This window comes from Mus pahari, chromosome 19, assembly GCF_900095145.1.
Source record: "Mus pahari chromosome 19, PAHARI_EIJ_v1.1, whole genome shotgun sequence".
NCBI lineage: Eukaryota > Metazoa > Chordata > Mammalia > Rodentia > Muridae > Mus > Mus pahari.
In genome coordinates this window covers 77,904,043-77,917,634 of record NC_034608.1, presented here as the reverse complement: position 1 = coordinate 77,917,634, position 13,592 = coordinate 77,904,043, and the positions used below count along the sequence as shown (strand labels likewise).

The 13,592-nt window shown below is 39.0% G+C and overlaps 1 protein-coding gene across 4 annotated transcripts in view; it reads right to left on the bottom strand.

The window, feature by feature from the left end:
• Positions 1-5,559, bottom strand: part of Spock3 (SPARC (osteonectin), cwcv and kazal like domains proteoglycan 3) — a 370,262-nt gene extending 364,703 nt beyond the window's left edge. For 2 of the 4 annotated variants that reach the window (XM_021218629.2, XM_029532098.1), the window contains exons 1-2: positions 5,490-5,559; positions 4,804-4,992 (exon numbers count right to left, since the gene is read on the bottom strand). In XM_021218629.2, the coding sequence (XP_021074288.1) occupies positions 4,804-4,992 (189 nt within the window). In that variant the 5' untranslated portion in view covers positions 5,490-5,559. Of the gene's footprint in view, positions 1-4,803; positions 4,993-5,262; positions 5,447-5,489 lie in introns of those variants that run through there. The other 2 variants (XM_021218628.1, XM_029532097.1) reach the window with 2 other exon arrangements.
• Between the last annotated feature and the right edge of the window lie 8,033 nt (positions 5,560-13,592).

Genomic DNA, 13,592 nt, shown 5'->3' with positions numbered 1-13,592 from the left:
TAAACATATCCACATTGTTAACAATTTCTTAATGCTCCCTAATTTTATCTGGATTGCATACTATTGCAAAGAAAAATAGTAGACCTCAGCTACTAACCACAAGGCAGCATCAGTGAGGAGCCTAACAATATGCTAAAGTTATACCCCGATACTCAAGATCACAAGACTGGCTCACTAACTTGAAAACTACAGACAACTGAAAGAACATATATATACATATATATGTAAGCATTTACATATATATGTATATATAATATATTTCATATATAGAAGTGCAATAACTTTAAGTGATAGAGGACTGAAAGTAAATATACAATTCTTTTATTGACTCCCTAAGAACACGGAGACTCTGGAGCCCAGGAATGACTCCTTACTGTGAACCATCATGTCTTCAATGATCCATACATTCAAGAACCTCAGCTCAGGTGGAAAAAGGGATTGAAAGGAAAGTGGAAGTTAAGGAAGGTTTACTTACTCCTCAAAAACCCTATTCAGCTACATTTTTATGAAATAAAATCATCACTGATAAGCCTCAGAGACGCTTGAGCCCTTTGAGCTGAAGACGTGGTGTCATCAAAACAAAACTGCTTTACCATGTGTGTTGTATTTTTTTTTAGAGATTTGCACATGTGCTTTAGCTGTAGGTTAAATTCTTAAATTTAAGTTGAAGATTTTGTTATTGCCAGTGAGCACTAACAATTATTTAAGTAGTAGTTAAAAACCAAAACTTGATTGTCAACTTTTTACAACATCAATGGTAATCATTTCTTGAAACAAGTTAAAAGTGAGATCCATGTAATTTTGGAAACATATATTTAATTCTGATTAAATCTTTTTTTTCTTTTTTGATTAGATATTTTCTTTATTTACATTTCAAATGTTATCCTCTTTCCTGATTTCCCCTCCAGAAATCCCCTATCCCCTGCCCCTTCCCCCTGAGACTCAACCCACCAACTCCTGCTTCCTGGCCCTGGCATTCCCCTCTACAGGGTCATAGAACCTTCACAGGGCCAAGGGCCTCCCCTCCCATTGATGACTGACTAAATCTTAAAGTTTCAGTTTAAAGGTGTAATCTTGACTTTCTCCTATGGTGTACTAAAGCTATCACAGCCATATGAATTTCCTATGCTTTTATTTACTTCGTCCAATGAACAGTGCCTAAGGGTCTCTCTTCTTTTCTTTTTGCTGTCAGTTTTAATTAACACAGGTACTTCAGTGAAATCAACAATATAAAAGCTTGATGACAGTATTATATTATGTATTCCTGAGTTCTTCATTGCTTTACAAAGTCTTTACGCACTTATCACGGGGTAAGGGTGTGTTTTCATTGAACTTATGGGACATAAATCTGAACATGTATTTTATATGAGTCATTTGAGTTAATGACTCAGTTTCCTCTTTATTGTCTCAATATATATGAAAGGGTGACACAGGAGATTACTTTTCAGGTCCAGCTCTTTGACAAAGCAATGATATTGCCTAAATTCTTCTACTGAGGAAACATGTGTAATTAATATCACAACCCAACAGTGCTTGAAGACAAAGCCTTCATCTGGTATGTCTACAAAACACTGGAAGAAGAGTGGGAGTTTTTATTATGTTTTTAAACTTTAATTAAGTTTAATTTTCCTCCCTCTCTATTGCCCTCCACAACCTGTGTGTGCCTCTCTCCATCCCTCTCTCCCAGTGTGTGTGTGTGTGTGTGACTGTGTGTCTCTGTTCGTTTTTCTGGCTGTCTCTGTGTGTTAGAGATTGAACTTGGCATTTTTGCACAGAAGTCATGAGACCCCTTATCTCACTTTAAATTCCTATAAGCAATACCTTGAATATACCGTACTGGTTCTATTCACCGATTTTTAAATGTCTTGACTTCTGCTAAAAATGTTAGGTGAATTTAAGCTTTAATTTTCTTCCTAAAACACAGGAATTGAAGAGCCTGCTAGAATTTTACTCTAAGTGATCTTTAAAGGAATAAAAGTTTCCTGTGTTATAAAATTGTATTTGTATAGGTTAAAAAGGCAAGGAATTCAACAAAACAAAAGGTCTCATGCAAATCAATAGTATAAATTAGCCAAAAATATTCAAAGTTTTTCCTTCATTAGTTTTAGTTTCATTCTTTCCCTTGATTTTTACTGAGGAAATTGTTACCAGGGGTCCAGGGGTGTTCCTCATCTTTAAAGATTTACTACAACCTATGTTTACACACACACACACACACACACACACACACACACACACATATATATATAAAATATAAAATAGAAATGTTAGTTTCTTGGTATTCAATTACAGTTATATATACAATAAAGTTCTAAAATGTGATTCAAATGAGGGCACAGATGAACCTTCAAGGGGTTACTTGTAAAATAATATTAGCTTTACAGGAAAGAAAATTAGGATCAATTCCACTAATAATTATCTCTGATAATTAATTCTGCAGAAGAGTCATCATTTCTAAATTATGTCAATTATCTTTTTATGAAAGAAGCATGGAGAGAATTTGCCTAAGTTACATTGTGCTTATAAGAAGAGTCTCCGAGGTCCTTGTCCGCTTGCCTTTCTCCCATGGAAGCACAGAAACCGATCATTTTAGATAGGAAGCTCAAATGGAACATTAGAGATAGACTCTGTGAGATAGAATTCACATTTCAAAACCCTGTGCTTGCACCAAAAATGAGTCTAAAATATCAGCCTCCTTTGCACTGATAAAAATGGTAAGGGATGAACTACCCCAGGGGAAAGAAGCTAGGAAGCCACCAGCTTTTCAGGTGGTCTGCACGAGGTTGCACGTGACGCATTCTGAGTGCTGAATGGAAGCCACAATGGCAATTGTCATTTCATTCTCAACAAGGAGCAACAGGTACATAAAGGTAAAACATAATCCTAGTTCCTCTTATCTCCCTGCCTGCTCATAGTGATCTCCATAAAATATAACTCTTTTTCTTCCATGGTTACTCTAAGATATGACTTAATTTTATCAATAAATCAGTTACATTTTATGTGTAGCATATGTGAAAATACGTATATATCTTCTATATGACTTTACATTTTTTGATGGACTTTTCTAGGGAAAGCACATAACCCCCCCTGAGCATGATGTGGTAGACATACTCTGTTTCTATTGAAGTTGTGTGCCTGAGTTCTAGAAGATTCACATTTATAATAGGCATCTCAGCTTGTTGCACCTCAAATGCTCACATGCTGAACAAAAGTCAACTGCTTTCTCTTACTATCAAATCAATTTAACTAAAACCAGAGACCCCTGGGACAGACAAGATTTCAAATGTGTTAGCCATACCTCAAATTCATTTTAAAAGATAGTAGTTATTCAATAAGTATCCGTCAATACTGGAAGTGCTGTTCAAACACTGCCAACATTTTCAATATTTCTTTTCTCAAGGAAGGGCATGATAATTGGCAATTCTCTCCTGGTACAAAATATCTGTTTGCTTACTTCTGGCTGTACTTAATATCAGTGTTAGCTTAAAGCAGGTACGTGATAGCTCTGCGTCTACAAGAGTGAAGATCATTCATTTAGCAAAAATAGGGATGTTCATATTTCATTCATAAACCAAAACTGAGTCTTGCGATAAGAATGAGCACAGTCATTTCCCGTATGCTGTATATTCATGCCGAGTATCATCTAGATTTACATTTAAACAATAGTCACATTTCTACAAAATCTCTGTGAGCCTCCCCTTGCCAGTTACTTTACAGAGGCACGATGAGGGAAGAGAATGATGTATCCAGGATGAGAATTAGTCCAAGCCTCCATTTGTTTTCCTAATCGTGAGAACCTGAGCTAATAGGAGAAGTTAACTCACAGACTGGGAAAGCACTCGTGATTGAATCAGAGAGGCAGACTCACAAATATCATTACAAGGCTAGACAAGGACTATGAATCACTCTGCCAAGTCTCAAACCCCTAGGTTTCACGGGGTGGGCTAGGGGATGGTATTCAGAGGTCAGAATCATCTCCTGGAGCATCAGCCTAGTTCAAGGCTCTGGGCACAGCAGCAAATATCCTCATAGGACTCTATTCAGATAAGGTGTGGGTGAACTAGTCCTGGCTATTGGCTCCAGGCAAATAAATGTGGGAGTCTCTAAAGCTGGTCGCTTTTAAAGAGCTCTTTAGAAAACTCCCAAGGGAGTCTACACTTTAACTCTTTCATTGCTGCTCCATTTCCTCCCCATAACCCCAGTACACACAAGACCAAAGTGTTCCAGGGTAAGTGAATGTAGAAATAGAATTTGATGAACCGTTTTTTTACGTAATCAGCAGCATTTCAACTTCTACGGACTGACGCTGCCAAACAACCTCCCACCCTGAAAGAGCAGGCATTTATAAATGTTACATCTTTATATCTCCTCCCTCAAATTCCTTAATGGGCCATTAGTAAGGAGATCGATCCTAGTTACTTTATAGCTAGGCAACAGCACAGGCACCCTGCTGTGTTTACTAGTGCCAGAAACACCATTCAAAAGTTGAGAAGGTCGAAGCAGCTACTTTGCAAACATGTGGGGGCGAAAAATTGGGGCAAGGTGAGGTGGAAAGGGGAAAGAGAGAGAACCTGGTGTGACCTAACTCAGAAGCATATGTAACAAGCAAATTCCTACTTAAGCTATCTGGAGGGGAGTGGAGACTGCTAAGTTCTACAGTTACAGGATACAAGCTTTACCACCCCAACTCGCCCCAGTCCGGGTTCCTTAGAAAACCGAGCCCCTTCCCCACCTCTGGCGTCCGCGGCAAATGCCAGCTCTGGGCTAAATGCGCGTGGCTGGAGATGGGTGCGCATTACTTACGTCTCGGAATTTGTTCCACTGTCCGACTTCCTTGTCATACTGAGAGATTGTGGTGAGCCATTGTTTTTCGTCCAGAAAATTACCGCCGTCCGACCGCCCCCCGGCCACAGCCACCGCCGCGGCAGCTGCAAGAGTCTGGCTGCACCAAGCCGCTGCACACACACACAATAAGGCTGACACCTTGAGCATCTGGGAAGGAGACACAACCACGGGTAGGGAGCAGTGTCAGAGACCGGGTGCGAAGATGGGGGCGCCCCTGGAAGGCATGCATCAGCGAGGACGGGTTGGAGAGAAGGGGAGACGATCAGGGACAGGGGTGTCCCCTTCCAGGAGGCTTCACCCCCAAACCAGGGCACTCACACACACGCAGACCCAAGGGAGAAGAAGGGGGGTCTAAGGGAGGAAGCCCCAAGCAGCTAGAGTCCCAGCGGCCAGATAAAACGCTTGCCGGCCCATCACCTTGTTGAGAGCCGGCAAGAAGCTCGCAGCTCCTGATGGAAAAGCAGCCCGGCTCCGGCAACTCGCTTCTCGCTGGAGCTGCTGCACGCGCCGCCGTCTCAGCCGTCCACTCAGCTCCCTGCGCCCGGCGCTCCCCCCATCCCACCCTCCCCGCTCCTATCCCTCGCCAGCTCCCCTCGCTTCACCCCTCCCTCCCCCACCTCCTTCCTCCCCTCCTCCTATCCCACCTTCCTCTCCCTGAATCCCAGCTGCAGCAAGTTCCGGATGCGAAGCCTGGCTGAAGCCAGAGGATGCAGTAGTAGGCTCCTCGCCTAGGAATCCTTTGCTTTCTAACCTCTTGCCTCCAGAAAAGGTTCTCATGTTCCAGACACAAACAGCTCATTCTCTCTTCTCTTGGATTGAACGCCGGTGGAGCATGGTATCTCTCTCTCTGCTGCTCCTGTTCTTCAATTTCAAGGGTGGTCAGGCAGCTATAAGGAAAGAACCAGAAGAAAACTTTATGCATCACAGAGTGAGAATCCGTGAGACTTTGCCCTGAACCTGAACTCAGCTCCTCCTTCCTAAAGAGCACCATAAGACCTTGGGGAAGCTCCATAGTATCTGAAAATGGGTGTTCTGAACTTCTGAATTATTTCAGAGCCAAACTCTCTCTTAAGATTTGGCAGGCAAAGTGTTTGGTTTCAACAGCATGCCATGTTCAGTGCACACAACCCATTTCTCCTTTCTAAAATCCCTCCAATAACTGGTGTATGCTACAGTCCTTAAAGCAAAGATAAATAAGCCATCCATGTCAGCTTTCTAAATACAAGCAGCTTTGCGGCCCTAGCTAGGCTGTGCTTCAAACTTCCACTGATAACAAAAACATTTGCCTGCACAAATCTATTCTCACACCCTGTGCAGAGCCCAATGAAGAAATGATTTTCCTTGTACTTATAGGAAGCAGGTTAACTGAGCAGGGTATGTAAATTGAGAGATTTTTGGAAATCAAAAGACTACAAAAATGTTAGCCATCTGTATTTGAATTATATATGTCAGGCAAGCTATACCTTCCCAAGCTACGACCTTCGTAAATTTCTGTATTTTCTAAAATTCAGGAGGTCTTCATTAGAATAGTGGCAACAGGTATGCTCCATATATGAGTACTTTGTTCTCAGTCCGGTCATAACTTTCAGATGATATTTTAAAGGAATGAAGCTGATTGATATTAATTTCTAACTTTAAATACAGAATCCAAGCAAGTGTCAGTTATTAACATAAATGATAAAAGCAAAATTTTTAACGTAGTAAGAAGATACTTTCCCATCATTGACACACAAAAAAAGGGAGAAGGTTATTACATGTCTACAATTATAATTGACATATTGATAGCAGAGATGCATCAAAAACTCTTGAGAACAGTATCATGTAGTATTTCTATATACTTACTATTCCTAGATACTTAGCTTGCTTTGTCTCAGGCAAGTGTGGCATGTGTTATAGCCTTTCTGAGTTTTCATTTTCTATATCATGAACACTTAGCTGACTCCTCCTCCAATGCCTCTTCCGTGTATCCACAGCTTCACCTCTCTACTTAAACATTTGAAGACCCATATACTCTTAATTCAATAAGAATGTCTCATCATGATTTAAAATTCATTTTTTTAAAAAAAATTAAGGATGATGACCTTAAACCTTAGGTACAATGCTGATACACAGCAGAAGTCAGGAATCTTTAAAAAGAAACTGGTCTTCTAAATAAGGTAGAGTATGAAGTATCACCCTCAACATCATACATGTTAACATGTATGATAATATACATAGCATGCATGATCACAATTAATGTGTAGAAGCATACTTATTTTATGACATTTTCATGCATATATATATGAATTTGTATTATATGTGTGTATATAGTTTATTGCCAATTGGAACATACTTATGAAACCTATTAAGCAAGCCTAGCTTCTACGGACAGGGTGAAACAGTTGCTGATGAGAAAGCAAGGGTTGCTGTGTACATCTTGAAATGAAGCTTCCGAGAATGCCACAATCCAGATGTGACAGGGAAATAGTAATTCTAGGAAAATTGTAAGTTCATTATGTGTAACTCAGAAGAGGTAGAGGCCACCGTCTCCGACTTGGCCTTGGTGCTGGTCTGGCATCTCTTTCCTTCCCCATCACTAGCAGAGCCTCTTAAACATCTGCCAGTCATTGATACTGCTTACCCTAACCGCGAGAATGAAAGTCTGCTAAGTGCGATGTGATTAATCACAGCAAACTCTTTCCCTCCGTTCTCTGTATTACTGAGTATCTGGGTCTTCAAAGAGCCTGCTTTCACCATTTACTAGTCCTGGGAGCATTCACACTCCAGTTAACACTTTAGCTATCAGCTAACACCTCTGTGGGGATTAATTGAAAGCTTGCTAGGAGCAAAACTCAGCAGGGAACCAGAGGGGAGAGGTAATAAATGGGAGGTAGGATTTCAGGAAGACAGTTAGGAGACCTTCAAGTTAAGGTGGGTGGGGACATCGGGGAGTACTTCAGGAATGGCTTCCCAGTTTTACTGAGAGCCTGTTTCGAATATCAAGAGCTAAAAATAACACACAACCTGGAGTACCAGTACTGCATGGAGAGGTACATTAAGGGACGGGGCAGGGACTTGATTTTTGTATTTATGATCATACTTCACAAAACGACAACACACAGGAAGCCAAGGTTATCAAGCTCCCAGCTCCTTATTCTCCCATTCTGACACCTCATTTATATAGATAATGTAAAGCTATCACTGGTATCACTAAAAATTTAAGGTTTGCGTAAGTATTTCTTGATCATTTTATTCTTTCCCCAGGTGAATATCTAGTAACTTGATCTAGAAGTATCTATCACTGAATATTTCAGTATTTTAAAAAACTCATTAAATCCTCTTCTTTCCTGTATTTTCTGAATCTTGTTTTTGGATTAACTACAGTTTTATGAAGGCTGCAGTGACATGGAGTCCATTTTAAATGTGTTTGGATCTGTGAAGAATGTAAGTGAATACCATTTGTGTAAGGGTACACACAAACACACACAGTCTGACATAAAAGTTATTTTTTTCGGTCAGTTATTGTTCAAATATATATCTGCAGCTGTGCTTAACTGTCATTAACATGTGGGAACAACCCGTTTACTCCATATATTCTTTGTGTCATTCAGAGCCAAGCACTTCATGTCCTTGGTAGTCGTTGGTCTTATGATCTGCCCGAGAGTCACCACTAGTGTATGGTATTAGCTATAATTACAGATTCATGTGCAGATTTTTTTTTCTCCAACAGATGTAACTATATGGAGGTAATATACATGTCTAGACGTAAAACCCAGTTGGCAAAATCAGTTGTTAGAGATGTTCTCCTTAAAGATTATTTTAGGCCGGGTGGTGGTGGCGCACGCCTTTGATCCCAGCACTTGGGAGGCAGAGGCAGGTAGATTTCTGAGTTTGAGGCTAGCCTGGTCTACAAAGTGAGTACCAGGACAGCCAGGGCTATACAGAGAAACCCTGTCTCGAAAAACCAAAAAAAAAAAAAAAAAAAAAAAGATTATTTTAGGAATGCTGCCCATTCCTTTTTTTTCTCTCTTTGCAACATGTTTGCCATGAGATGAGTGTCTTCCTCTGCTCCCATGGTTCCATTGCCATGGTAGTCTAGACCTAATTGTCACTGGGCCCTTTATGGGCTGAAACCTCTGAAACCATGAGCCAGACTAGACCATTTCTCCTTTAAGTTGAGTCCTTTATGTGTGGTATTTATCACAGGATCAGAGAGCTAGCAAATCCAGAACTTTGATATTTAAGGGTCTGTAAAAGTCTCAAGAATGAATAGGCTTCACTAGATTTTCTTTCTTTCTGTTGGACATGTCTCTGAATCATTTGGTGTTTCTGTCCTTTGGTTCTTTGCCTCCTTGACTTTGCTTTCTACTTGCTTGCTCAGTAGAAGAGAGAATTCACCTGTAATTAAAGTCAAGATGAGGGAATGGTTAATTTAGGAATTCTGCTACCTTACAGTGAAAGTTATTTGCCCACACATCACCCTCAAGATTACCAATCAGAGGCCTAGAAAAGCACTCAGCTGCTTGGCACAGAAGGGAAGTGGCTAACTGTAGCTTTCTCTCTGGAGGTGTGAATATTTGCTGACCAAACTAGAGTCTATCATGTTATTAAAAAGGTGTTGGAAGATGATGAGTAATGGACATTAAGGGACTTCTGAAAAGTCAGATGTTACCAAGATAGATGGCTTGATGTTAAATAAAACGTGCTGAGGTCATGCTTTGGTCATTTCGATATGACCAATATTTGGTCGATAGTATACGATCGAGCCAGGAAACGACAGTTTAGCCAATTCAACCTTCTAGAATTGTGCCTTGTTCCAAATCTAACCGCGAGTTTACATTTAAAAGTGAAGTAAAACAAGATCAAAGGTATTAGAGATTTGAGACTAAATTATAGACCTATGGATACCATAATGGAAACTCGCAAGATGGAAAGCACTTATCTTCATTTCAGAATTCTATTACTGAATATCCTGTAAGCCTAATAAATACATTGAGAGGCAAAAAAACAAAAACAAACAAACAAGCAATGGAGAATGTTGACAGGCTTCTACTGGTGTTACCATTTTGCTATTTTTGTGTTCTTTGTTTGGGTATTATTTTTGCAGTTGTTGTGTTTTGCTACTTTTTGAGGTATCCCTGATTAAGCAAACTAATAATATATTTGATATATAATTTGATAAATAGTTCCTCTTGTGACTTCAGCTAAAACATTCAGTGGATAAACAGACTCTAAGAGCTGTAAGGAGTATGAGAAACACATCAATCAGTTCAATTACTGTAATTCTTAAGAACACATTTTTCACCATTTAAACTGGAGGGTGAATCTGATTAAATAAATTGATTACTGAGCTGATGATCCTGGGAAGTGGCCAATGAGGCAATTTAAATTTGTCTCTTTTTTTTCTGAGCTATATTTATTGATGATTTTTTTTAAAAATAATTTTTGAAAATTTCAGTAAACATTCATTATAAACTTGTAAATATTAATAGGTACAAGTTACTGACACAAAGTAATAAAAATACAATATTTGTTTGTTTGTTTTTTGTTTTTTGTTTTGTTTTGTTTTGTTTTTCAAGACAGGATTTCTCTGTGTAGCCCTGGCTGTCCTGGAACTCACTCTGTAGACCAGGCTGGCCTCAAACTCAGAAATCTGCCTGCCTCTGCTTCCCAAGTACTGGGATTAAAGGCGTGCATCACCACTGCCCTGCAAAATACAATGTTTTAGAACATATTTTAAAGTAATTTTACTTTAAATTATTATATAGATGCACTAAATTAAGCAATAATTTTATTAATGTCATTACTTTAATATAAGCATGACAATGGTTCATAGATGGTCCTTGAGATGTGTACCAATAAGCTTTTAAATTTATTATATGTGTACATATTTCAATTTAATGTAAGAATGTATCTTTAGTCAGTTTATTCCTTGATTTAGAATATTTGTTCCCATAGAGTTTTACGTATGCACAGGAAAATCACTCATGCATGTAAAAATTAAAATAAATAAATCTTAAAAGAATACATTTTTGATCATTTGACTTCTTCTTCTATGTGTATCTCTCTTTCATTTACTTTTCTTGTCTCCAGTAGAGGAAAGATTGGATGACTTCATTTTGGGGGGGATCTTAGTAGTAGTGTATTAAATTTTTTATTCATTAACATGAGGATGATATAGGTTTCTTGTAATTAGTCTTTATTTTGTTAAACTATATTTCTTCTATCCCTAGCCTCTCCATTAAACTTATCATTAATAGATATTGAATTTTTTTCAAGGAACTTTTCTGCGTTTATTGAGATAACTATGTATTATATTCTGTCTTTGAACCCATTTATGTGATCCATTACATGTACTGATTTTTACATGTTGAACTATCCCTGCATCTCTAAATGAACTCAACACATACATGATACATGATCTTGGCATGATCTTGAAAATAGCATGCTGTATTTCACTGAGAATTTTACACCCATGTTCATCGGGGAGATTGGCCTATAATTTTCTTTTGTGTCTTTATCTGGTTTTACTACAGAAGTAATAGGACTAGACCCCTGCCTCATGGGAAGGAATTCATACCTGGTACTGTAAGTTCATTTAACTACCCATGCCTCAGAGGTGGTAGGTACCCCTGGTCAATCTCACTGTTGTTTCACTAAACTGGCATAAGATTAAATTACCTTCTTTGTCATTATGCCTGTATCCCCCTAGCCCCTGACAGGTAATTTCCATCTTCAGAGAAGAAACTGCTCTTTGAAGCAAAGAACTGTGAGTTCTGAGACTAATGGCTGTTTAAGATGTTGAGGGTAAGTGAAGGCTAAGTTTTCAGACCAAAAACAACAACAAGAAGCCAGCAAACAACATAACAACAACAACAAAACCCAACCAAACAAAATGAACAAAGCCAGTTACAGCATGAAGACCCTGGTAAGAGAGATATGAAAAGTAAACACCAGCCCAAAGTCAAGTGAAGCACTTCAAGACGCCATTTTATAGCCTCATATACAACTTTTTGCAATCAAGAACTCCTAACTGCGGTTACTTACTCTGCGCCCATACAAAACTAACCCTGTCAACAATCATGAAAAAGGGGAAAATTCATAGGGCCATAAAACTTGCCACTGAGCTATGGAAAAGGGAAAAATTCATGGGACCATATCACTTGCCACTGAGCTATTTTGCTTTGATAAAATATGAGGAGGAGTAATGTTCTGTTTTTTTACCTTCTGCTGAGCCCACCAAAGCCTAACATATGGCCTAAAATGCATAATCACACAGACAAAGGAGGACCTGGCTAAACCCCGTGAGTCACAAAACAAAGTGAGTAGATATAAACATGAAAGAGAGACTTGGGAAGAAATGTGTTGAGTCTGGGATAGGAGGGAAATGGAAGGAGGGCAAAAGAATTATCAGTAGACGTTATGTGCATGTGTGAAACCATCATAAACAAATTTAGTTAATGACAATATTTGCTGACTTTATTTTATTTGAAAAGGCTATGGAACAAGTTTGGAATAATTCTAAGTGATAGTACATGGGTCCATTTTTCAAAAGGTTTGTATTATTTCTGTTTTGTTTGGGGCATATGTACCAATAATTAATTTAACTGTGAAACTATAAATTATGTGGCTTCATACTGAAACAAGAAGGACTTCAGTTCAAAGATCAGAGGAATCTGTGACTTCAAATTGTGTAAAATTGTTTAGTTTCTCAACCATGACCTTCATCAATGAGATTCCCAACACATAGCTTGAAATCAGAAAATACAGACACTATATAATCTTAAACAAAGACCACAGGGCAAATACCACATATACTCTAAAAAGCATCTGTCCCTACAACCCATTTATTAAAAATACTGTGGTGGTGAGGGTGCTCCAATCCCATTTCATGAATTCCATTGTTTTGATGTTTCTCACACAAGCTACCCAACAAAAGAGAGATACAAGCTGTAGAGACCACCCCAGTAGATAGGTGCCCCCCAGATGAGGAATAGGGCTACCCACCCATTCCAAAATTATTCTTTAAAAAATTTATTGGTTAGTTTATTTATTTACATTTCGCGGTTTCCCTTCGGCAAACCCTATATTCCATCGCCCATACCTGTTGCTTCCATGAGGGTGCTCCTCCACCACTCACCCACTTCAGCCTCATTATTTTAGCATCCACCTAAGCTGGGGCTTCAAGTCTCCACAGGACCAAGGGCCTCCCCTCCCATTGATGTCAGATAAGGTAATTCTCTGCTACATATTTATCTGTAGCCATGTCTCCCTGCAGGTATACTCTTAGGATGGTAGTTTAGACCCTGGGATCTCTGGTGGTCCAGTTAGTTGGTATTGTTCTCCTATGGGGTTATAGTCCCCTTCAGCTCCTTCAGTCCTTCCCTTAGCTCTTCATGTGCCTTGTAAAAACATGTTTCAGTAATGTAAGTGTACTGTAATAATCCAGTTAGGATTACAATCCACAATTCTCCTGAACTCAGCTCACTTTGTACACTTGATAGAGACCGTTTTCTTGTCTTTTATTGTAGTCTTTTAGAAGGGAATTAATGTTCTGGCATAACACTATTAGGTTATGAATTTTATTTTATTTTTTAAAAAAAAACTTTGGTAGTTGGTGGCCTCAAGGAATTGATTTCTTTTTTCCGCTTTTTAAAATGAATAACTACAGAACCGTCTGAGGGTCTCTAATATTATGCTTGTGACTGCCAGTGCAAAGGCTAGACTCTGCTCTGGGACTATGTCTTAGTCAGGGTTTCTATTCCTGC